The sequence below is a fragment of the Hippocampus zosterae genome, chromosome 13 (genome assembly GCF_025434085.1).
Source record: "Hippocampus zosterae strain Florida chromosome 13, ASM2543408v3, whole genome shotgun sequence".
NCBI classification, from domain to species: domain Eukaryota; kingdom Metazoa; phylum Chordata; class Actinopteri; order Syngnathiformes; family Syngnathidae; genus Hippocampus; species Hippocampus zosterae.
Window position 1 is genome coordinate 15518341 of NC_067463.1, and position 26167 is coordinate 15544507.

The 26167-nt window shown below is 43.9% G+C and overlaps 2 protein-coding genes across 5 annotated transcripts; both read left to right on the forward strand.

Annotated features, from left to right (window-relative positions):
* The first annotated feature begins 828 nt into the window (after positions 1–828).
* khsrp (KH-type splicing regulatory protein) lies at positions 829–11782 on the forward strand. Of its 4 annotated transcripts, none has more exons than XM_052084927.1 (19): positions 830–1376; positions 1540–1924; positions 3277–3379; positions 3483–3536; positions 3617–3653; positions 3753–3817; positions 3904–3975; positions 4054–4111; positions 5300–5447; positions 7815–7913; positions 8001–8102; positions 8383–8485; positions 8658–8782; positions 8997–9287; positions 9368–9477; positions 9574–9662; positions 10358–10558; positions 10688–10872; positions 11032–11782. In XM_052084927.1, the coding sequence occupies exons 2-19, from the start codon at positions 1835–1837 to the stop codon at positions 11038–11040; spliced, it is 1941 nt and encodes a 646-aa protein (XP_051940887.1). In that variant the 5' UTR covers positions 830–1376; positions 1540–1834; the 3' UTR covers positions 11041–11782. The 4 variants fall into 4 exon arrangements, with proteins under 4 accessions (XP_051940888.1, XP_051940887.1, XP_051940889.1 ...); XM_052084929.1 differs by having other exon boundaries at positions 1540–1699; XM_052084928.1 differs by lacking the exon at positions 3483–3536 and having other exon boundaries at positions 829–1376.
* Positions 11783–12982: 1200 nt separating this feature from the next.
* On the forward strand, positions 12983–25560 carry dcaf15 (DDB1 and CUL4 associated factor 15). Its single transcript, XM_052084948.1, has 13 exons — positions 12983–13350; positions 17650–17747; positions 17849–17987; positions 18643–18749; positions 19491–19618; positions 19742–19903; positions 20575–21129; positions 22363–22454; positions 23027–23149; positions 23232–23308; positions 23386–23490; positions 24300–24415; positions 24694–25560. Exons 1-13 carry the CDS (start codon positions 13258–13260, stop codon positions 24747–24749), a joined length of 1851 nt encoding a protein of 616 aa, XP_051940908.1. The 5' UTR covers positions 12983–13257; the 3' UTR covers positions 24750–25560.
* The last annotated feature ends 607 nt before the right edge of the window (positions 25561–26167 follow it).

The window sequence follows — 26167 nt, forward strand, 5'->3', positions numbered from 1 at the left end:
GGGTTTCATTTGACCTCTAAACTTGAATGTCCAACTGCAATGTTTTCATTACTTTTTTGCACAACTTTGTGTGGTCTGACAAGGAGCGGATCGGCAAATTCCCAACAGGTGTTTAATCCAAGAATGGCTCAATATACATTATTTCTTGGTTCAATTGGAATGGGTATTTAAACAGTCCCCTGCATCATGCTGTCTACATTTTGGCACAAGGAGACCAAGACAACACCAAATAATTGGTCAAAAGTACCTTGCAATTGTGAGGCTTCAAACAGGATGTGCTCAGAGGGAAGTGGACACTGAGCTTTGAGTGTCACAAGGTGTTATCAGCACGTTGCAACAGAAATACAAAGGCTGGAAGAGTCACAGAAACACACAAAAGTGGACATTATTTAAAATGTATGAATTTTTGTTTGCCTATGTGTGCCCTACGATTTGCTGGCACTAGTTCAGGGTGTGCCCCGCATACTGTGAAGATAAACTGCTCAGATAATGGGTGAATGGATATTTTGAAATAAATACCATTTTGATAAATAACAGACAAATGGCTATTAACATTTAAGATATGATAACCTCATTAGGAAATATGTTCTTACTATTCCTATAAATCAAATTATAATAATATTATTACAACGTACTTTTAAAATAATACGTTACTTATTTTCCAAAGTTTTACAAAATAAAACGTTTTAATGTGATTTGCCACAATGGCCGTTTTTTTTTCAGTTCAATGACTTAGTCTGTCAATCAAATCACATAAGGCGGAGCCAGTTAAGAGATTGGCTGATTCTTTACACAGACGTGAGCAGCCGCTCTTGCATCATCGATTCAAGCGTGAAGAACCCTTCGGGACACGAGACAGAATGGCCGCAGGAGACGTCAATATCAGAGTTTCTCAGAGAGGTTGCAAATCGCTTGGATAGTTGGGGATAAAAAGGGTTTATCTGTGCCTGAGAGAGGATTGCAGCAGCAGAGTGTTTTGGATGAGGTGGTGCCTTTAAAATTTAAATTCACTTAACAGTCCAGCCTCGATGCGATCAAATGCTCAAGATTTTGGTCACGCTCAGAAGTTTATACATCCATCCATCTTCCGATCCGCTTAACATCAAAAGGGCCTCGGGGCACTAAGAAGTCCAACCCAGTAAATGTGATTGATAGGCCAAGTTATTCTTGTGAAAAACGACATTATGTCATAAAAAGTCCATTGTGGAAAAGCACAAATAGATTTAAAAAGTCATATATTTTTTTAAATTATGACATTGTTAGAATAAACATTACTTGCTGAAGTCAGAATTCTGACAAATGAGAATTCATAGATAAAAGTGAGAATCTTGCCAACCTTTTTTTTCTTCACAGGCCCTAATCCTCTTCCGTTTCAGGTGAGTCTTTGTTAAGCTATGCCAGAAATGTCTAGTGACATGTAGAATTCATGAAAAGTGAAGGTATCATATTTCGGTAATCGTACGACTTGTGACTTGTTTGGGTGCTGTGCCTTAAATATTTTGTCTTTTTTTCTGCCATGGATGACGGCGTCTCGCGCAGGCGTCTGTTGGTTCCACTCCAGACCAGGAGGTGACGCAGTTTTGACGCGTTGACATCAGATCTCCAAAGAGAGGAAAAAGGCTGAGAAAGGCCGGACCGGGGAGGGCAGAGGCTAGCGTACATTGATTGGTTATTTTAAGCAGGGAACTTTGCCGGCGTGGTAAGCGATCTCCCTCACATTGGCGTTTTTGCGTCGCTCAACACAAGCTTTGGCCTACCCGCTTCAGCGCAGCCCGACCCGGCCAAAGCCACACGGCCTGCCCCCCGTGTGTCGTTCCTCCTTAGTGTGATCACCATGTCCGACTTCGGCTCTTTGCCGACTAACGGCGTCGGCGCCGGAGCGAAAAAAGATGCTTTTGCGGACGCAATGGAAAGAGCCAGACAGGTAAAGCGTAATAATCGCACGCTGCAGGATGCCACTGTCGAGCCATTTAGCTTCGGTCGTAGCCGATCGCTCGATTAACCCCGTTGTTAGCTTCAGTTGACTAGCTAGGTAGTAGCGATATGCTACCGGCAAGTGAACTCCGCTATAAGGCGCCGATTGTATTGTGACCGAAACTGAATCCAAATTACAATTTTGACTGTCGTATTTTTAGTAGATTGGTCGTGAACTGCAGAATCCTAGTCATTTTATAGATTTTCCGTTCCATCTGGTTATATATACTGTGTGTGTGTGTATGTGTGTGTATGTATATATATATAATGTATTCCGTTAAAGCCACTGAATGAAGCGAAGGTAAACGCCACGCTTGTGCGATTGCTGCATGCGAATGCAGTGTCACAATGTATATTAACTTCTTTTGCACAGTAGAATTCCAAATAATACCATACTGCAATATTTACTATATTGCACTTGATGTTTGTCAGGTTCACAGTCTCAAAACCTAGAGAAGTGAAGGACCAACTGAAAAGAAATCAAAATGTAAATGAAAGGAAATTCAGTCACACATTTGTGTCTACAATAAATTGGAAGAAAAAAAAGACTCCCAAAGCCAAGTCTTGATGAGGTCAAATAATGATCCCGGTAATTTCTAACATCCAGAAAACAGGTAGTTCTAGAAGTGCAGCCGAATATTTCCCAAAATGAGGCAGTGAGTATTTTAATTTGTTGTCATGTTTTCTCATTACATTGAATGAGTTGCAAGTGAGCCGTTCTGGTTGTCTGAGAAGATAGTAGTCTATCCATACATCCATCCGCTATGTCATCTGCTTATCCTCATTAGTGTCACAGGTATGCTAGAGTTTGTCTCAGCTGACTTGCATTGAGAGGCAAGGTGTACGCCCTTGACTGGGTGCCATTCAATCGGAGGGCACACAAACAGACAAACAAGCGTCAGCTAACCATTGAGCAACCAGACCGCCCTCACATTTATTCTGTTAAATATTGTATTGTGGAATGCAAATAGGCTTCATCAGGTTTGTTCAAAGATGTTTTGTTTTCTGCTATTGGACATGAACTGATACACAACCTCAACATTTTTGTTCTGATCGATTTAATGCCCTCGCCTCCAATTTCCCAAATGACTTGGTACAGCAATATAATTGAATGGAATAAATTCCAGTCAGCTCTAAAACTTTCCTTTTCTCTTTAAAAAAACAAACAAACATAAAGCCCCAATTGTGAGAAGGTAGTATACATTCTTGCACTTATCTTCATGCAAATTGTAGATTTTTTTTATACTCTACAAACCACATGTTCTCTCTTGAATTTTCAAGTGTGTCTTTCCATCTTTCTAGATTGCAGCTAAAATCAGTGGTGAGAGCGGTCACATGGCGAGCAACAACGGAGGAGCTGAGGGTTTTCCATTCGCTGCACAGAAACGATCACTCGAAGAAGCAGGTTGACAGTCAATTCAAACTGTTCTTTTTTTGACGGCGGGGGGGGGGGGTTGTTGTCTGAAACTGCTATAATTGTTATAGGCTTACCATTTCCTTTTATTTAGATGAACCAGATGCCAAGAAGGTAGCATCACAGAATGAAAGAGATTCTTCATTGTGTACGTTGGCAATGCACAATGATTCAACTGCTGGATCCGCTCACTTTCCAGCCACTCAAACTTTTCTCCTTCTCTTGCAGCCATTGGAGCCCAACTAGCTGCCCTGGCTCAACAGAGGTATGAGCTTATTTGTTTTATAATTTTATTATTTCTTCCATAGGGTAGTTATGTAATGTGTTATGTAGCCAATATAATTTCCTATGTCACTGCTTACAGTGCCAGGCCCGCCACAATGACGGTAACAGAGGAGTGCAGAGTACCTGATAGCATGGTTGGTCTCAGTAAGTGCAGTCATAAAAAAGAAATTAGAGCTATGCTGTCCTATGAATGTTAAAATCTAAATCACAAATTGTCCATTTTCCTTTAGTTATCGGCAGAGGGGGTGAACACATAAACAAAATACAACGGGATTCTGGCTGCAAGGTCCAGATTGCACACGGTGAGCATCACAATGAGCATGTTCACAACTTTTCACAAAAAAAGTTTTTTTCTTGCCACATTTCTGTATTTATTTCAGACAGTGCTGGTCTTTCGGAAAGAAGTGTTTCTTTGACAGGTTCACCTGATGCCATAAAGTAAGCTCGACTTCATATTTTAACTTTTTTTTTTCGCTCCCTTCCACTGTCGAGCCATTCGAAACAACCTTTACAGTTTAAGCTATGGCCAGTTCACATTCGTGCTGTTTAATCAGAATAGTGATCGGATTTGGTGAAAGAAGTAGAGAGAATGTTAATTACCGGTTGATAGTTCAATCTCTTCATGAGGCTTTCCACGGTTAAGATTTCTGGTGCCGATGAACAAGTTTAAATAAACCGGTTACTAATGTGATCACTAGATGGAGCACTATGTCTCTTTACTTATGTACTGCATTTTCCCGTGTGCTGTTCACTGAGTATCAGCTAAAGTATTGTCAAGCATGTTTGACAATGTTTAGTTATCTTTGCCACGTCCCAAGGAAAGAAAGGGGAAGGAGAAACCAAGGAGTGTGTTATAGGGCTGGATGATGATCAAAAATGATAATTCTGATTTAATTAGAAACATATGACAGTGTACATTTTGCCACAGGCTTTTCACACGGTCATTTATCAAATATATTCATAAAGATCTTATATAATATTATATAATTCAAAATATTGTTTCCTATAGTCAGGGAGCAAGCCTCAATGTAAACTAGATTAATAAAGTTACTCCTGGCACGGCGCCTCATTAAAAACACGATACAGTACCCCAAAATACTGTTGACTACATTTCACATACTGCATGTTTGTCACAATTGACAGACCATTTGAGCATACAGTATTAAGCATAGAAGACCAACAAGTACATTATACCTTACCTGTCTGTGGCCAACCTAGAAGAGCGCGGTAAAATGCCTTTGAGTATTTCCTTAATTGGTGGTGTGGTAGGATGCTACCATTTTCATTTGCTGGTGGTCTGAGTGGGAATGAATTCTAAACTGGTGATTAAAACGTTGATATACACGACAGCGACACTATCAGTAATAAAATACATTTTTGAATTTAGTATTGATGAATTCATTGCCAACAGCAGGGGTGGCGAGGCATTTGGTGAAGGTGGCAGCTGCTATGGTCCCAAAACTTGTGAAAATATCAAAAGATAAAATAAATATGATGAACAGATAAGGGTAATGCGTGCTCAAACTTTCAAAAGTGGATATAGCAGAATGAGAAAACGAGTCATTTTGTCTGTGCATGAAACCTTTCCAAAAGTACTTAACTTTTTACGTGTGTACCCTTTTTCAGGAGAGCAAAGGCGCTCATAGATGAAATCATATCAAGGGGACATGATTCACCCAATGGGCAGACAGGTTCCATGCAGGAGATGGTCATCCCTGCAGGCAAGGCTGGCCTTATTATAGGCAAAGGAGGAGAGACCATTAAGCAGCTACAGGTTTGTAAAATGGATCAGAAAGCACTAATCTCATTTCAAAAAGTGTGACGAGTGTGAAAATTCACTTGATTATGAACATGAAATGGAGCCTCCAAGGTCCAACATTATTTACATATCACTGGCATCGAGCCAAGATGTGTCAAATTGATCAATTTCATACTTTTCTTTATATATATATATATATATGTCGCTGAGCTTGCTCAGTATCCACATGGGTCTCTTATTAGCTACATCATGGGTATCTGATATTTTTAAGATAAGAAAACTTTTATTCGTCTCGCAATGGAGAAATTCCCAATTCACAGCAGCAAAGTTATGAAAGGAAGAAGTAGAACAACAAAATGTAGGAGCTGCTGGAAAGCCAGCCACTCTCGCGGCACCATTTTGAAGTCGAAATAACAAAAATAACACATAGGACACAGACAGTCGTGCAATCTTCACCACTTTTCTGCATACACTTTGTTGTCTGAAGCAGTTGTAGAGGATCAAAGTGAAAGTGTCCTTTCACCAGTGGATCAGAGACGTCATGCTGAAAATGTGTAATATATATATATATATATATATATATATATACACACACACACACACTGTATATGTGTGTGTAAATAAAAAGAAAACTAATTACTTCTCTAGAACCCTCCATAACTGAAACATTTAGGTAAAAACAATTATTGGTACTCAAGTACATCACCTATTCTCCCTCCCACACTGTTCTTCTCACGAATGTTCCTTTTACGCTATTTCATGGGGAAGTCAATCCCCAAAGTTTGAAATGAAATGTAGCAATGTAAAGCATCATACAACAAATATAAAGACTGTGAACAACCTACCGTAATGCTAAACCAAGAGGTGTTCAAGTGGTTGGGGACTACTGACCGCAGGACATGCGGGAGAGACTGTTTCTTAGCTGGCTTGGGAACGTTTTGGAATTCCCCCAGAAAGGCTTGGCGAAGTGGCTGGGGAGAGGGAATCTTGATTTCGCTAATAAAGCTGCTGCAGCCCCCACTTAATCTGACCCTGATAAGCGGAAGAAAACAGATGGATGCATGACACTCATTTATTCAGCTGTACATTTGTAACATCCATCCATCCATTTTCCACCGCTTATCCGAGGTCGGGTCGCGGGGACAGCAACTTTAGGTTGGGAAGACCAGACTTCCCTCTCCCCAGCCACTTCTTAGAGCTCTTCCTGGCGGATCCCGAGGCGTTCCCAGGCCAGCTGGGTAACATAGTCTCTCCAGCATGTCCTGGGTCGTCTGCGGGGTCTCCTGCCAGCGGGACATGCCCAGAACACCTCACTAGGGAAGCGTCCTGGAGGCATCCGAATCAGATGCCCGAGCCACCTCATCTAGCTCCTATCGATGTGGAGGAAAAGCGGCTCTACTCTGAGCCCCTCCCGGATGACTGAGCTTCTCACCTTATCTCTCAGAGAGAGCCCGGACACCCTGCGGAGAAAACTCATTTCGGCCGCTTGTATCCGGGATCTCGTTCTTTCGGTCACGACCTATAGCTTGTGACCATAGATGAGGGTTGGGACGTAGGTCGACGGGTAAATTGAGAGCTTCGCCCTTTCGCTCAGCTCCTTCTTTACCACGACAGACCGATACAATGGCTGCATCACAGCAGACGCTGCACCGATCCGTCTGTCGATCTCTCGCTCCCTTCTGCCCTCACTCGTGAACAAGACCCCAAGATACTTGAACTCCTCCCCGACCCAGAGAGGGCAGTCCACCCTTTTCCGACTGAGGACCATGGTTTCAGATTTGGAGGTGCTGATCTTCATCCCAACCGCTTCACACTCGGCTGCGAAACGCTCCAGTGAGAGTTGGAGAGCCCTGCTTGAAGGAGCCAACAGTACCACATCATCTGCAAAAAGCAGAGATGCAATACTGAGGCCACCAAAACGGACCCCCTCAACGTTTCGACTGTGCCTAGAAATTCTGTCCATAAAGGTTATGAACAGAATCGGCGACAAAGGGCAGCGTTGGCAGAGTCCAACCCTCACAGGAAACGATTCCGACTTATTGCCGGCAATGCAAACCAAACTCTGACATCGGCAGTATAGGGACCGAACAGCCCGTTTCAGGGGGCTCGGTACACCATACTCCCGAAGCACCCTCCACAGAACTCCGCGAGGGACACAGTCAAATGCCTTCTCCAAGTCCACAAAACACATGTAGACTAGTTGGGCAAGTTCCCACGTACCCTCGAGGACCCTGCTAAGGGTGTAGAGCTGGTCCACAGTTCCACGGCCGGGACGAAAACCACACTGCTCCTCCTCAATCTGAGGCTCGACTTCCTGATGGACCCTCCTCTCCAGCACCCCTGAATAGATCTTATTTGTAACACTCTTTTGTAATTTTGAAGGAACGAGCTGGAGTTAAAATGATCCTTATTCAAGATGGATCCCAGCCGCCGAACGTAGATAAACCACTGCGCATCATTGGAGACCCATTCAAAGTGCAGGTGCTTGAAAGTCCTGTTATGATAGAAAAATGCTTTCAGTTTTGAGTGTTTTGCATTTCAATCATTTGGTTGTGTGTCGTTTTGCAGCAAGCTAAAGAGATGGTCAATGAGATTCTACGAGATCGGGATCACACTGGTTTTGGGGACAGGAATGAATATGGCTCAAGAATGGGAGGTAGTGGCATTGATGTAAGTGTGGCTTGAAATTTAGAGAAAGTTCTTGAAAAATGAAACTACCGGTAATCGCTACTTGCAAATAATTTTAGCCAGTTATATGCAAAGCACCTGTTCCTCACCGCCCTCATATGTACATAGTCTTTCTCTCACTGCCATATTTCTTTTTCAGTAAGTCTACAGTGTATGTGTCTGATTATTTTACTGCTGCATAGTAGCTGAAGCACAAAAGGCTAAAATTGATCTTGAAATGTGCTTGAATACAACCATGTGATTCATTTTTGGGATCTTACAGATAGCTGTCCCTCGCCATGCAGTGGGAGTCGTAATTGGAAGGAGTGGCGAGATGATTAAGAAAATCCAGAGTGATGCTGGAGTGAAAATACAATTTAAACCAGGTGAGTGCTTTTGGAACTGCGTATTGCACATTTTCGTGACAGTTTTTGCCAGGCTTTGTACTTGAAGGTGAGGTTTTCTAGATCACATGATCAGCAATTGGGGCCAATCGTTGGCTCTTTAACTACACGTCCAGCACTTTCTAAATGTGCTAAACATACACTGACCTTTCAGATGATGGCACCACTCCTGAAAAAATTGCTCACATTACGGGTCCCCCTGACCAGTGTCAACATGCTGCCTCCATCATCACAGACCTGCTACAGAGTATCCGTACCAGAGATGACGGGGGTCAGGGTGTAAGTATCCACTCAGCTGAAGTAACTTTTTTTTAATCTTTTTTTTTTTTTTTTGGTAATGATGCCTTTATTGGTGCTGATATAGTATGTCTGTGCTGACACGCATGAAAATGCACCAATATTATGACATAAATATCAGTTCATCAGTACATATGCCTGTCTATTTGTCTTTCTATCTGCTTGATAGTTTGACTTCTGAGTTTTTGTTCCCCAGGGCCCCCCTGGTGCAGGGATGCCTCCTGGAGGACGGGGACGTGGTCGAGGCCAGGGGAACTGGGGACCACCAGGGGGAGAGATGACCTTCTCTGTTCCTGCTCACAAATGTGGACTTGTAATTGGCAGAGGAGGGGAAAATGTCAAAGCCATTAACCAACAGACTGGTGCATTTGTAGAGATGTTACGTCAACCCTTACCAGATGGGGACCCAAATTTCAAAATGTTCTCAATCAGAGGTTCCCCGCAACAGATAGACTATGCAAAGCAACTTATAGAAGAAAAGATTGAGGTACATTAAAGTTTTCCACTGACTGGATGGACTCTCATTGAAGGATGTACTGATAACGGAAACGCGTCTTGTTTATTCAGGCCCCGTTGTGTCCTGTGGGTGGTGGTCCAGGTCCGGGAGGCCCCGGTGGTTCCATGAACCCATATAACCCCAACCCTTACAATGCTGGGCCGCCTGGTGGTGCACCACAGTATGTAAACCCCTGAATGTTGGAATTGTCTTAACTTTTAGTCCTGGGCTATATAATGAACAAAAATCATTGACGTTATCATCCCTGTCTTTACAGTGGTGGTGCACCAGGTGGTCCACAGTACTGTGCTCAGAGTTGGGGGAACAACTACCAGCAATGGCAGACTCCAGGCCCACAAGACCCCAGTGAGTACTCAAGAGAGTTGTATTTATAGAGCGTTTTGAAACAACCACTGCTGTACACAAAGTGCTATACATGGAACAAAAACAATTCAAACAACAACAAACCAATAGTCTAATGCTGAGTGATCTGTACCATGTGTAAGTGTCTGGCCCATCAGATTCCGAAAGAAATTTTTGTTTGAAAAGCTGATGCATCTACGTGTCAAATCCTTGTAATCAGTAGAGGTGGGGGTTCAGAAGCTCACAATATAGCAAAAATTACAAAATGTGTATTTTGTAAAAATGTAATGTAAATTAAATGTATTTAAATGTAAATGTAGCATTTCGGGTCAAATAATGAGACGGAAGGGCCTTAAAGACCAAAAAAAATGGAAAAGGGGTAGTTAATGAATGACTGGAACAATAACTGATGGTCACTAACATCAACAAATACGAATACACTGAGATCATCAGATTTGATGACTCGCAGCATTGCTAAGGCTCATTGAAGATTAAGGCGCAAAAGGCTCAGACTAATTACATTTAAGTTCCACATAATGCTGAGTTGTATTTTAAATCAGTTTTTGTTTTCATGACCGTCCATCAAAATATTTCTTCATGTGAAACTGGTCTGGAGTTGGTCTGGTTACAAAAACAAAAGTGTGATAATATGCTTTACCACGTGCAGAAATTATTTGTTCAATTGCTCCTACCATCAGATAAGGCAGCAGCAGACCCGAATGCAGCATGGGCAGCCTACTATGCACAGTACTACGGTCAGCAGCCAGGGGGCAGTATGCCAGCACAAACCCCAGCAGATCCTGGAGCAGCGGGAGACCAGAACCAAACAGCACAGACTGCTGGGGGTCAGCCAGACTACACGAAGGCTTGGGAGGAGTACTACAAGAAGATGGGCATGGGTACGTGTGTATCAGGAATCTCTGGTACCTAGAGTTAGTGAGTCTCTTCAACTCGCGTCTGGAACAAAAAGGATATCTTAATGACAGTGGAAATTTGTAAGAATGTGCCATGTGCTATTAATTTTTCAGTCCAGCCTGCTGGAGGGCCAGTGTCTACTCCAGGAACTCCGGCAGCACCAGCTGGGGGAGCAGCACCTGGAGGCCAACCAGATTACAGTGCGGCCTGGGCGGAGTATTACAGACAGCAAGCTGCCTATTATGGGCAGGGAGGGCAGGCCCCGGGGCAAGCGGCTCCGCCACAGCAGGGACAGCAGGTACCCTACCTCTGCCACTCCTAGGAATGCTTCAATAATGGGGGGAAAAGTTTAAACTGGAAAAATATTTGAGTGATTCCTTAAAATGCTGCTTGTTACAGCTCTCCTCTGGTACTTCCATCTCACACAAAATTGCATGTGTTTGACTTCTCTTTCCAGGCGCAGTAATGCCGTTTTGTGTGGCTGGATGGGTTTTGTTGGCTCTTGGGACTTCTGCTGATAGATTTCAGTTTTTGGCTTCAACCATTCAAGACCATGATTGCACCATCTACTCTTATTTCAAAATCTTATTTTTAAACTTGATAGCTGACCGAGTTGCCCCCGCCCCATGTAATAAGGGAAAATGTTTTGCTCAAGCATTGGAACAACGCACTAATTAACTACCTTGAAAAGAATTTGTTTGTTCCTTACTTCACCTACACCTTGTAATAAGTCTTTGTTCTCAACATTATGGACCATAAATTAAGAGTATCTTCACTGCAGAAGCTCTACATTAATCATGTTCAGGTTCATGCATTTGTTTGTTTTTTGAAATTCTGTTTTGACTCAAAACAAATCTCTTCTGGTACTTTTTAAACCACATTTAAAAGATGCTTGCTGACATTGCAGTTGTAATCTACGCTGCAATTTTTTCTCATTTCCTTCACTGTATTTTTTCCGAAGGGGATTGTGCGTGTCTGTATGCTACTCAACAGGAGAATGTGTGCAGTTTTGCTGTAAAATGGCATTAGCTCATATGTTGGCTGATTGTGCGTTCATGTGTGGATGCGTCTTCCCTCTGGTTACTTCTACAACTTAATTGAAGGATGATTTGGGGGGGTTCCGTTCCAATAGGCTCTCATTGTATTTTGTTATTTTTTTTACAGCTTGTTTTTAAATACTTAAAAATAAAAGATTCAAATCTACAACATCTCCAGGTTTGATGGAATGAGTAAATAAAATTGCGATACTGTATTAAACTCTATTTCGATTACGGGGTGTCCACTTTTGTTTTCATCAAGAACCACATAGTTGTGGGTGTAGCTAATGATAGGTGTGCCAAAAAATCCAATGCTCTTTTTGAAACGTTTGGTGTAAGTTCACCCACAATAGAGAACACACTATTCTAATGCTCATTACAGACGACATGAGTAGTTCTAAGGTGAATGTGATCAATGTTGTGTTAACGGACCCCTTTTTTTTGGTTTGTTTTCTTTTACCTATTTGTTACACCCAGGCCGGTCAGACAAGAAGACTCAAAAGACGGTGAAAGGTCACAGTTTATGGAAATGATTAGGTTTGAAGATAACCAGTATTCTGTCAATCATTTGTTGAACTCTTGTACAGTGAGTGCCCTTTCCAAAGTATTTACACCCTTGGATTTTTAATCATTACATTACAACCCTTAATTATTAAAAAGTATTGGGACCCGTTTTTTCCCATCCCAGTCTCTGGTCTTTTTCAGACCCCAATGGGTTTTCTTCAGAAATGGCCCTGTATTTGTTTCCATGAATTTTTCCTTCAGCTTTAAAGATCTTGCTTTCCTGAGGAGCAAAAGCAGCACCAGACGATGATGCTGTGAACCCCATGTTTGCCAGTGGAGATGCTGTTTTCAAGGTGATGTGCAGTGTTATTTTTATTCCAAGCATGACTTTTTGCATTTGGTCCGAAAAGTTCAATTTCGGTCTCATCTGATGGAGCAGCACACCTTCGTGTGTGTCCCAAAGTAGTTGGCTTTGCAAACTACTTTTTATTGTTGTCTTTGAGAAATGAATTCGATTTTGCCACTCTTCCACAAAGGCCAGATTTGTGCAGTGTGCCACTTACAATTGTCCTTTGAACATATTCCCCATCTCAGCTGTGGATCACTGCAGTTCATCCAGAGTGCTCATGGACCTCTGGGCCGCATATCTGATAAGTGCTTTCCTTGTTTGGGATAAAAGTTTAGAGTGATTAATTTGCCAGCTCTTTGTAGTCACTGTAAACTAGAAATGTGAAGGGATAGAAGAGACGAAAATGCACAAACAAGACAAAACGCCATAAAAGTATACGTGACTGCCTTGTGACACTCCCCAGTTCAGCGATTCATTTGTGACGCACAGCGATCACCAACGTCATATTTAATAGACGACTCCAGTAAATGACGTCATTGATAACCGAACGTCTCATGTCGGACAGTTCTTTCTCGCTTCTTTGTTATACGCGACTCTATCAGGGCATAATAGAGAGATCCGTTGGAAGGATGCAACGTGGCAATTAAACAGACGATCGAGGATGTTACGAATTAAAAAATGAGATTCGACTCATGCTCGGGTTGGCGAAAAATTGGCCTTGTCGGTCTATTCCTGCATCAGCGGGCCAATCAGCGGCGTCCGGAGCGCGACACGAACAACAGTTGAGTCAGAGATGGCGCCCAGCTCGAAATCCGAAAAGGACATCAAACGCAAACCCCAAAGAAGACACAAAGACCATGTCGTAAAACTTCTCATGCGGGGGAAGGTATGCTTGTTATTTACTATGCGCCTTCCTGTGTGTATGGCAACAATGGTTTTGGAGTAATATGACGTGAGCCTCCTTGTTTTCATGAGTGTCCGAGGCCAAGTTGTAGCTGCGACCTAGCTCTTTGGCTAACACACGCGAATTAACGGAAGGGAATCGTGAAAGCTGCAGCACCTTTTTCATACCTGCTGCAATGGTATTACCATCGCTTGTGGGTTACACTTCGCTGTCGCGCTTAGATTGTGGTTTTGTTGGTCAATACGTTTACAAATACTTGGGACTCCTTTGCTAGATAGCATATACCTTAACATGACGTGCTGTCCAGGCAAGCACGGGAGCAAGAGCCTCTCAGTCTACTCCCCTACATGGGAAGAGTAAATAAACAAAACAAAGAAAACAACAATGATTACATCAATTTATATTATGTTTTAGATTTCTGGGTCGTGTTTTGATCGATTTTCGTTTTCAATTCAGTGTCAATGATTCAATCATTAAAATTAATGAAATATCTCAAGTTTCATATTTTCTACATGGGCTAACGGGACCCAGGCAGGTCATTTTCAGTGCCTGCAGAGACTGCGTACACTTTAAATGCTTACGCAAGCAGTTGGCGTGCGCCCTCATACAAAAAACATACCTGGTTGTTTTTATATCGCCAGACACACATGTACTGCAAATGCTCACGTTCAGCAGTATGTATCATATATTTAATGTGTGTGACATATTTAGTCTTTCTGATCTGCCAGAAACGCTACTCAAGTGCACGGTGGAGTCCAAGTATCTTGCTGCTGCCAACATGTGGCAGTGTCCATCTTCCTTTTTGGGTTCATATTATTATATGCAATGAGTCAGTGCCTCACCAGTCATGAACCTCACTGCACGTCACTGACTTAAAAGTTTGTAATTTAACATTTGAATTAAATTACATTAGATGCCCTGGAGGTGGGGCTCGTTGGCAGGCGCCTGGTGGCCGGGCTTACACCCATGGGGCCCGGCCGGGCACAGCCCGAAGAGGCAACGTGGGTCCCCCTTCCCATGGGCTCACCACCCATGAGAGGGGCCAAAGGGGTCGGGTGCAATGTGAGCTGGGCGGCAGCCAAAGGCGGGGACCCTGGCGGTCCGATCCTCGGCTGCAGAAGCTAGCTCTTGGGACATGGAATGTCACCTCTCTGGCAGGGAAGGAGCCCGAGCTGGTGTGTGAGGCAGAGAATTTCCGACTGGATATAGTCGGACTTGCCTCCACACACAGCCTGGGTTCTGGTACCAGTTCTCTCGAGAGGGGTTGGACTCTCTTCCACTCTGGAGTTGCTCATTGTGAGAGGCGCAGAGCAGGTGTGGGCATACTCATTGCCCCCCGGCTCAGTGCCTGTACATTGGGGTTCACACCGGTAGACGAGAGGGTTGCCTCCCTCCGCCTTCGGGTGGGTGGACGGGTCCTGACTGTTGTTTGTGCATATGCACCAAACAGCAGCTCAGCATACCGACCCTTTTTGGAGTCCTTGGAGGGTGTACTGGAGAGTACTCCTGCTGGGGACTCCATTGTTCTGCTGGGGGACTTCAATGCTCACGTGGGCAATGACAGTGATACCTGGAGGGGCGTGATTGGGAGGAACGGCCCCCCCGATCAAAACCCGAGTGGTGTTTTGTTATTGGACTTCTGTGCTCGCCACGGATTGTCCATAACGAACACCTTGTTCAAACATAAGGGTGTCCATATGTGCACTTGGCACCAGGACACCCTAGGCCGCAGTTCGATGATCGACTTTGTAGTTGTATCATCGGATTTGCGGCCGCATGTTCTGGACACTCGGGTGAAGAGAGGGGCGGAGCTGTCAACTGATCACCACCTGGTGGTGAGTAGGCTCCGATGGTGGGGGAAGATGCCGGTCCGTCCTGGCAGACCCAAACGTATAGTGAGGGTTTGTTGGGAGCGTCTGGCGGAATCCCCTGTCAGAAGGAGTTTCAACTCCCACCTCCGACAGAGCTTTTCCCATGTTCCGGGGGAGACGGGGGACATTGAGTCCGAGTGGACCATGTTCCGTGCCTCTATTGTTGAGGCGGCCAATCTGAGTTGTGGCCGTAAGGTGGTTGGTGCCTGTCGTGGCGGCAATCCTCGTACTCGCTGGTGGACACCAGCAGTAAGGGATGCCGTCAAGCTGAAGAAGGAGTCCTATCGAACCTTTATGGGCTGTGGGACCCCAGAGGCAGCTGACGGGTATCGACTGGCCAAGCGGACCGCGGCTTCGGTGGTCGCCGAGGCAAAAACCCGAGCGTGGGAAGAGTTCGGTGAGGCCATGGAAGCCGACTTCCGGACGGCTTCGAGGAAATTCTGGTCCACCATCCGACGTCTCAGGAGGGGGAAGCAGTGCACCACTAACACTGTGTACAGTGGGGATGGGGCGCTGCTGACTTCGACTCGGGACGTTGTGAAGCGGTGGGCAGAGTACTTCGAAGACCTCCTCAACTCCACCAACACGCCTTCCTTTGAGGAAGCAGAGCCTGGGGACTCTGAGGTGGGCTCTCCTATCTCTGTGGTTGAAGTCACCGATGTGGTTAAAAAGCTCCTCGGTGGCAAGGCCCCAGGGGTGGATGAGATCCGCCCGGAGTTCCTCAAGGCTCTGGATGTTGTGGGGCTGTCCTGGTTGACACGCCTCTACAACATTGCGTGGTCAACAGGGAGAGTGCCTCTGGATTGGCAGACCGGGGTGGTAGTCCCTCTTTTTAAAAAGGGGGACCGGAGGGTGTGTTCCAACTACAGAGGGATCACACTCCTCAGCCTCCCTGGTAAGGTCTATTCAGGGGTGCTGGAGAGGAGGGTCCGTCAGGAAGTCGAGCCTCAGATTGAGGAGGAGCAGTGTGGTTTTCGTCCCGGCCGTGGAACAGTGGACCAGCTCTACACCCTTAGCAGGGTCCTTGAGGGTATGTGGGAATTCGCCCAACCAGTCTACATGTGTTTTGTGGACTTGGAGAAGGCGTTTGACCGTGTCCCTCGGGGAGTTCTGTGGGGGGTGCTTCGTGGGTATGGCGTACCGAACCCCCTGATACGGGCTGTTCGGTCACTATACCACCGATGTCAGAGTTTGGTTCGCATTGCCGGCAGTAAGTCGGAACCGTTTCCAGTGGGGGTAGGACTCCGCCAAGGCTGCCCTTTGTCGCCGATTCTGTTCATAACCTTTATGGACAGAATTTCTAGGCGCAGCCGAAGCGTTGAGGGAGTCTGTTTTGGGGGCCTCAGTATTACATCCCTGCTTTTTGCAGATGATGTGGTGCTGTTGGCTCCTTCAAACGGGGCTCTACAACTCTCACTGGAGCGTTTCGCAGCCGAGTGTGAAGCGGTTGGGATGAAAATCAGCACCTCCAAATCTGAAACCATGGTCCTCAGTCGGAAAAGGGTTGATTGCCCCCTCCGGGTCGGGGAGGAGATATTACCCCAAGTGGAGGAGTTTAAGTATCTTGGGGTCTTGTTCACGAGTGAGGGCAGGAGGGAGCGAGAGATCGACAGGCGGATCGGTGCAGCGTCTGCTGTGATGCGGACGTTGTATCGGTCTGTCGTGGTGAAGAAGGAGCTGAGCCAAAGGGCGAAGCTCTCAATTTACCGGTCGATCTACGTCCCAACCCTCATCTATGGCCACGAGCTATGGGTCGTGACCGAAAGAACGAGATCCCGGATACAAGCGGCCGAAATGAGTTTTCTCCGCAGGGTGTCCGGGCTCTCCCTTAGAGATAAGGTGAGGAGCTCGGTCATCCGGGAGGGGCTCAGAGTCGAGCCGCTTCTCCTCCACATCGAGAGGAGCCAGATGAGGTGGCTTGGGCATCTGATTCGGATGCCTCCTGAGCGCCTCCCTGGTGAGGTGTTCCGGGCATGTCCCACCGGGAGGAGACCCCGAGGAAGACCCAGGACACGCTGGAGAGACTACGTCACCCAGCTGGCTTGGGAACGCCTCGGAATCCCCCGGGGAGAGCTGGAAGAAGTAGCTAGGGAGAGGGAAGTCTGGGCTTCCCTGCTAAAGCTGTTGCCCCCGCGACCCGGCCCCGGATAAGCGGTAGATGATGGATGGATGGATGGATACATTAGATGCGGCTTTGTCATTACTCATGTAACAAGTATATAGCGACAAAAATCTTTTGAGCTTTAGCTGCTTATGATGACAGCTCAAAGCCCAATAGTGTGTAAATATACCACAACAACCAAGGGTTTTCATAAACCGTCACGTATTGCTTTGCATCGTGTCACCCTTTTCCCAATCAATGAAGAAGCTAGCGGACAAGTCTTTTAGTTATAATTGTTCCATTCTGCAGCTTTCAGGGCAGTTCTCTCAGCATCTTTTCAGGAAGCTCCCTCCTCGAGTGTGTGTCCCGTTAAAGAACATTGTCAGTGAGGAATACCTGAGAGCAGGGTAAGTGTTAGGAATGAAACTAACATTTAACGTAAGCAAACTAGTGTTGATTCACACAAGTCGGTGTTGCGATGATGCAATCATTGCCTGTTTGGTTCCAGGCATATCTTTCTTGGCTTCACGAAGTGTGGCCGCTACGTTCTGTCCTACACCAGGGACTGGGGAGAGGATGATGAGTTCTATTTCTATACTTACCATCTCTATTGGTGGGAGTTTAATCTCCACAGTCGACTCAAACAGGTAAAAATAAAGCATTATTCAACTTTATGTTAGTCTTTTATTTCATGTTATGTTGGGCCTAGATGTCAATGCAAATATGAAAGACAGAACTGTATATACATGATGAGGCATGGGCCGATAACAGATTCTGCCGGTATGATAAATGTGAGCTAAAATATCGTGGTGTCACAGTATTAAAATTACAGCTTTAAAATGTCCTCTTTTTGAAATATTTGGTTAAATTAAAAACTCTAAAGGAATCCGTCTAATTATAACAGGGTTTTTTTCGTCAAATTTTTCTCCATCCCACCTCCGTTTGAAAATACTCACAGAGAAGGAGGAAAAGTTAATTGGGGGCAATTCATTTCAAAGAGGTGGGTTGCTTAATCAATTCTGCAAGTAGCCACACATATTATGCGCTGCTTCAAAGTCCCTTTAAAAACGGAAAGAGTTCATTGCCGATGACAGGCAGCTTCAGCTTGACTTTTGATAAACAGGCAAACCGGTAATGAGTCCTACCTAACATTGCTCTGAGAAAGATAATTCAAACAAAGCTAATTGTAGCCTCAAGAAATGTACATGGTTGTGTACAATTCAATTCATCATGATTCTGTCGCAGGAGAATTAAGTGAATCATCTCACATCTTTTTGTCTATTGGATATGTTTTCATTCTAGGTCCAATATGTGCGCCTATTTGCAGGCGAAGAAATCTACAATGACCTTTACCTCACTGTGTGCGAATGGCCAAATGACCATTCTAAAATTGTCATCTTTGGTTTTAAGTAAGATTTTATTTGTGTCATTCAGTAGCCATAGAGATGTCCAGATCACGCAAGTACTGATGTGATACTTAGGCAATGCATTAAAAAAGTGGATAGAGAGAGAGAGAGAGAGATACAGTGATCCCTCGCTACTTTGCGGTTCGTTTATCGAGGGTTGTGCATCGCAGATTTTTTCAAACATTTATTATTTTTTTAACATACATGGAGTACAGTACTGTATATGTTGCTCTATGTGACTCGCTGTTGTTTTGCAGCTTCTCGCGGACCGTTTGCGGACTTAAAACATTTTTTTTACCTGTTTATGTTAATTGGACGCTACTTCGCGTATTTTCGTTTATCGCGGGTGGTTTTGGTCCCCATTAACCGTGATAAACAAGGGATTACTGTACATCAATTCTCATGTTACATACAGTGTGTGTATACTATATGAATATAGATAAATGTATACATATATATGCGTGTGTGTGCATGCATGCATAAATGCCTACAGCTCTGTTCAGTTCACTAACTACACCCGCTATGAAAAATAAAAACACAGAAACATAACATTGTGTGATCGAACACTTAAGCTATTATGTTGTGTTTGGCAAGATAATTGCACATTTGGATTATTTTGTAAGCTTTTTGATCTTAATGTTTAGAAAATGAATAAAACGGATCCTTTTCACCTTATACTGGATCAGTTGAAAATCACGTGATTAGCCCCGTTTGAATGTTTGTCTGCGTTCCGCAACCTTTCAGCTCTCTCCTGATGAACTTGATGAGCGCCGAGAACTACCGAGACATCTGCATCACAATTGTTTCGATGCCTCCACCTCAGCCTTGCGCCGAGTGCGGCACACTTCCCTCCACCACATCTATACGCAATGGTAAACAGCAAACACACACACACACACACACACACACACACACACACACACACGAAAACACAACCCTCTGTTGACCTCACTTCCTTAGCTTGTCTCCTGTAATTGTCATGTGGGTCTCTGCAGGAAGCGGTCAGTGTCTGGAGCACGGCTATGTCCTCAACAGCAAGTATCAGGTGGTGTACCCCTTTCCCACTTTTCAGCCTGCTTTCCAGCTGAAAAAGGACCAGGTCATCCTGTTAAATACGAGCTATTCTCTGGTGGCCTGTGGCATCTCTCTCTGCCAAGGTAATTTAAATTTGCAGATAAATCTCAACTAACTCTGTTCATCACATTATGGCATGTTCCTCCCATGTCCATTAATGGACTATCAGTAAAAAGACTTTCAAAAGACAAGATTGCTCAAATCAGTCTGTTATGCTACACAAGTCTGCCGTACTCCAACGCAGCTGAAAACTGCGAAATTCAGCAACTAGCTTTCATGAGTGGCTGACAGTTAGCACAAACCGCAATGATATTGTCCCACATTGGTTTAATTTCACAATGATGTGCAAGCCTATATTTTTTGTTTATTTAAACTTTATTTGGCTGTATGTCTTGATTTTTCTCTGCTTGCACGTGACAAATTAAGTACATTCTCATTGATGCAATGCCGTTCCAAGTTCACTTTAGCCAACCTTGGCAAAATGGGCGAAAAAGGCAAATTTTTGCTTCATATGCACCGCCCGGAAGCAACTGCGCCTGATCATGCAAACTGCATTGACTTACTGTATATGGAAACGCGCCACCAGAAATGCTCAGCTCGCATTTGGGCTGCCCTCAGCATAAATCACTCACCTTAGACTGTCACGATAGCCAATATTTGAAAATTATGCTCAGTATGTTGTTGAGGTGCTACGCCCCTTTTAAAGGACATTTTCAATTGCAGTTAATTAATCGGCTTTATTTGTTTGTTTCAGGCAAGGCTGGTCCGTCGTCCCAAATTCTTTACACAAAGAGAGCGGCTTTGTCACGTCAGGCATCCCCACCGTCCTCTCCCACCACTTCATCTTCCTCATTGTCTGAGGGATCTCCTGATGAGGAGCCAACACAGAGCAGGTTAACCCCCACACCTCCTTCTTCGAGCCAATCGCAAGCAGCGATGCGAGCTAGAAAATTTGCAGCCGACCTCTTCCGACGGGCACAAAGTGGAGGCGGCGGAAGTGAAAGAGAGGGATCACAGAAACCCTCGGAGCCGTTGTTGGTTAACGCTCAGCAGGAGGAGCAGGATTGTCCAAAGGCGATGCAGAAAGAAACACGGACTTGTTCGCCACAAATGTTGACGTCCTGCCAGAGTTTAATGCAGTCATCAGAACAAATGTCTCCTGCGTCCTCTTCATCATTGCCTTCATCCCCTCCTACTCCATCTGCATCGCAGGAGGTTGACCCCAGTGAGCCTGGATATGTCAACTACTCATGTCTGCACTATTGTTTCCGTCCGGGCTTACTGGAGCAGAATACAGGAGGCGATACAGGTGACTGAGCAACTTACAGTATACGCACACCCGCAAAATTAGTTGAATTAGATCCAATGCAACAGCGTTGTTTTGTCGAACGTTCTGCCTGTTTAATTTTTCATTGCCATTCAAAGGGCTTTTCATTTTGTCCAGTACGCTTTGACATTTCTGAAAACCTACCCCAAAGTAATGAGATTATTGTTGAATTAATGTCTCAATCAAAGTCAAATTGAATTATTCTTACAAAGGCAGATTTTTGGACGGGCAGTTCTTGTATCCCTTAAATTTTCAATCTTATTTTAATGGTGGGCTACATTGTGTGTTCATTGTGGTTTCCCCCGAGCGGGGCCTGGTTTTTATAACCTCATACTGTAAATGTATCATCGAACAATGGAGCACATGAGTAGATGCTTGAGTACGAACCTTGGCATCAAGATCCCGTTTTGATTTACTTTCAGTGCAATAAAGGGACAAAGACTCGCTATATTTTTGGCAAAATGAGAAGACGTGTAATGACTAGGGATGTAGCTGTAATGGCAATATTACGAAATTACAATTGTCACAATGTCGTCGTCGTCATGTCACGCTAGTAGCCGCACAGTTGTTGAAAAGGCCACATAATTTTCTGTTTGTGCAGTTCCAGCACCGTTTCGTGGTTAGTATATTTGTGCGGTTTACTTTGAATTAGGCATGTTTTGGCCACCTTCATTTGAGACAATACGAACACTCGTATGCAAGCAAATTCAAAGAGAAAACCTGCTCTGCTTATATCTCGCATGGACAAAACTATGTTCTAATCCTACATACACTGCCATTAACGATAAATCAGTCACAGCAGCGAATATTTTTCAACATCTGCATCAGAAGAGCCCATGCAAGGCTCTTTAAATGTTGCTGGAAGGAACATGCACTTCACTTCGCGCCGCAATGCATGATGCTAGCATGTCGTCATCTAGCCATAAGCTAAGCTTGCGCTGTGACAGACTAGGTGTGTGGCTCAAGCGAAGCACAGTTTCGCTTGTCGTCCCGGAACTAATCCAGCATATCCCATAAATAATTGTCTGTGCATTTGATTAAGAGACATTATTTTTTTTAAATCTAGTTTGGCACTTTTCAAGTGACTTTTTAAGTTACTTGCTGATAGTAAGTGCACACTAGAGTCTACAAGAAAATGTTTTTAGTTGTCTTGTGAAGCTGGACACCTTCAACTTTTTGCCTTTGAGATTTGCTCATTGTTATTTTTGCGTCAAGGTTACGAAGATGATAAAGTACAGCTGCCGTTCACGGTCACCGATCTTAAAGGGCGGAGCCTGCAGCTGATCAGCGAGCCACACGATGGACAGGTCAGTGACAGACTGGGGGTGCATACATCTTGGCTATACTAATGGGCAATATACATTTGACAACAAAGAGAAGACAGAAAAAAATTAACCACACAAAAATGTCATTCTGTATAGGAACAATAACCCATGATAGTCACATTAGCATAGGTTGCCATAAAAAGGAACTTTTTACAAAACCGTTGTGTGAAGTGACCCGACACCCAGGAATATACCAAACATGAATACAGTTTGAGATGGGGCAGGTAATGGGGCGGAGATAAAAATCCCAAATCTGTGGGTTTTCTAACGAGCCAGAAGTGGTTATTTGCTCGTGTTGGTTTGAAACTATACGACCGTGTCCTTTCTGGATCAACGTTAGAAGCATTCTGAAGGCGTTGTCATGATTCATTGTGCTGTGTTGTCCAGAGATTGAACACATGTGACGTCACTCCCGGGTTATCTGGTCACGTTTCATAAACATTGCAAAAATCATTTCAAAGTTAGTAAAGGTGTGTGAAAATTCACCATGTTTTCAAATCAGTCACCGCAAAAGGCTTGGGACTAATTTGTGTGCACGCGTGCGTTTTGTCCAGAGCGTTTGTGTCGAGCAGCTGACGCTGGACTTTGAGTATCTAATTAATGAGGTGATCAGGAAAGACGCTGCCTGGGCGCCGCAGTTTTGCTCTTTCAGCGACTATGATGTGGTCATATTGGAGGTAAGCAAACACGTGATGATTTGCAGCGTAGATTGGAATTGAAACGTGTGCCTTCTAAAGGGTTTTTCAATGTGTGTGTCAGGTGTGTCCGGAGACCAACACTGTGATGATTAGCATCGGTCTGCTGTTATTGGCCTTCTCCCCCTCAGAGCATTGCAGGTGCTTGTCGTCTTCTGTGACTTCTTCAGGAAAGAGTTTGAATTCCTTCTTGAAGCGTGCGCTTTTCCTCTCGCCAGGCCCAACACGTACCATTCAAACCTGCAGGTCAGTTGGGACCTGAACACGGGTGTGTGTTCCACTGTGGGCGTCGGTGACCTGACAGAGGTCAAGGGTCAGACCAGGTAAGCAAACACCCTATGCGATACATGATCTACTGTGCGTTTGCCTCACATCATTTTGCAGAGTCGGTGGTGTTAGGTTAGGTTGAAGTCGGTGTTTAGCAAAGTATGGCCCGCGGGCCGTGTCAGGCCCGCTGAGTATTTACATTGAGTCCGGTGACCTTTGTTGCTTTAACGGAGTGCTATTTCTCCTAAAACTGCTGAATTAAAATTTAGGTATGACAAAATAAAACATTTGTAAATTAATCCAAAGTTTTGTATTAAATAATAGGTTGAGTTGAATTAATAAACCAAAATGTGAGCAGATTTGCTGTTAAAAGACTGAAATTTTCAGGATTTGGACAGTTTTAAACACACGACTTTTCCTTAATTCTTTTAGGCAGCGTGTATGAACATTACAATAGCAAATATCAATGGCATCTGATTCCTCGAAAAAGGTTTCAGCCGATTAAGTGTCAAAAATAATGACATACCCTGTAAGCTACGCTAATGGACATTTTTGACTAGGTTACGTCATCCTTGTAACGTGTCCGTGCTTTGTGTTCATTTTGAACTTGTTTCCTGGTCTATTGTGAAAAAAAATGCTGTATTGCCATAATTTAATTGGCACTCCTAACCATCTCAGGTTATATATATTCTTCTTTTGCAAGTTTTTTTTTGTTTTTGTTTTGATCAGTGTAATCCTGTAACATTTATCAATTTAATTGTGGGTTAGTAAAACAGTAATCATTGATGATCGAATTAATTTTGCACCTCTAACAAGAACATATCCATGCAGTAATGTACAGTATGCAACTTGTCTTTCGTGTTAGCGGGCGTGTATGGAGTTCTTACAGGAAGTCGTGTGTGAACACGCTGATGAAGTGGCTCATTCCTGAGAGCAGCTCGCGCTACATCAATCGAATGACCAACGAAGGACTACACAAAGGTCAGTTTGACCTGCAGGTTTACAGTACACTTCATTACAGTATTACGTTTGCCTGAGGCTTGTATCTGTTTTGTATTTTGTATAGCATTGTTTTTTTTTTTCTTTTTAAGCCAGTTTTGTTTAAGACAGACTTATTTAGATACATTCATCTTGTCCAATCATTGCACGGATTCTCAAAGCAGCTTCAAACTCTTGATTTTGAGGGTGGAAAAGTGCTTTGAGTTTGATTAAAAAGGCTTAGGAATTGTTGACTTAATGGTTACTCACCTCCCATGTAGGATCATCTCTTCAGGTGTTGGCTGATAGCGACAGATGCACTTGGATTGTTCTGTGATGTTACAACGCAATGGGTACAAATCAAAAGGAGAACGGCATTGGGGCTGAACTGCACTGTGATAACATGTACACATAAAAAAACTGTACTTGCTGTCATACCTGTACATATTTTTTTCCAATTACACATTTGTATTTACAATGTTTAATTTTTAACAAAAAGCAAGCGCTGGACTGGATTAAGATTCTGACAACTTTTTGCGTTGAGTTCTTTTCTTACACAGTATAAAAGAATACCTGAAGTGTTTGTGTCTGCGGGAGAGAGTACTGGATGTATGTCAAATTGCATCTGTGTCTACAATGGGACTGATTATTGCTGCTTGTGAATAACTTGTTCCTTTCTGTGGCTGAAACCAGCCTGGCCCCATTCTGTAGACTTACGAGGCTGCCATTTTTCCTCACAACATGGAACAAAGCAATCTTATGTAACTCCTTATCCTTGGGTGAGGTTTATAAAAAAAAAATACAAATTGTTTAACGCAGGGATGTCCAAAGTCGGTCCTCAAGGGCCGCTGTCCTGCCAGTTTTCCAGCTTCCAAGGAGTAACACACCTGAATCAAATCATCAGTATCGTTCTAATGCTGCTTCAGAGCTGGCTGATGAGTTGATCATCTGAATCAGGTGTGTTGCAGTCGGAAGAGCTGGAAAACAGGCAGGAAAATGGCCCTCCAGGCCCGCAGCTAGACATGCCTGGTTTAATGGCTGTTGGGTGTTTTCAAGTCCCATACATGTTTAACTGATTAATATGTATGTTCCTCACAAGCGATGATGATTTTGTTAAAATGAACTATTAAAACATTTTTTGTTGTGGATATGCGTCGATTAATATTTGGTGGGGTTTTTTCCCTCAGTTTTTGTAATGTTCACACAAGTAACAAAATGTGTCTTGGAATGGAGAAATGAGGGGTTTCCAAACTTTATTAAGCCAAGGCACCCATTTTACATTGGAAAAATGGCACGCCACCGAACAACAAGAATACTGAAAATGATCTTGTCTCAATTTACTCTCGAATTGACTTAATCAATGTGAAGTCTGGGCCTGATAAACACCAAGCTAAATCATACATGCAGAAAGCCATAACTTAGTCCTTCTACCATCTAATGGAAGAGTATTTAAGTTCTCCGCTTCTCTCACTGGCATAGATAAAAGATTGATGAGATATTTGTAATAAATTTCAGACAAATTTGGTGAAATAAGGGAACTTCCCGCATCAAGTCTGCTAATCTCTTTTGGTGCACTAGTGTTTCACAGCACACTGGTTGGCAGTCTCTTGCTGTAAACAAAATATGCACACATTTGAGAACACAATCACAACCTTGTAGTCAATGACAATAAAGCTACAAAGATCACAGATTGTACAATGTTCATAAAGAGGGTTATCAAGAGGACCTCTTGTTGAAAGGTACAGCAGCATGAGC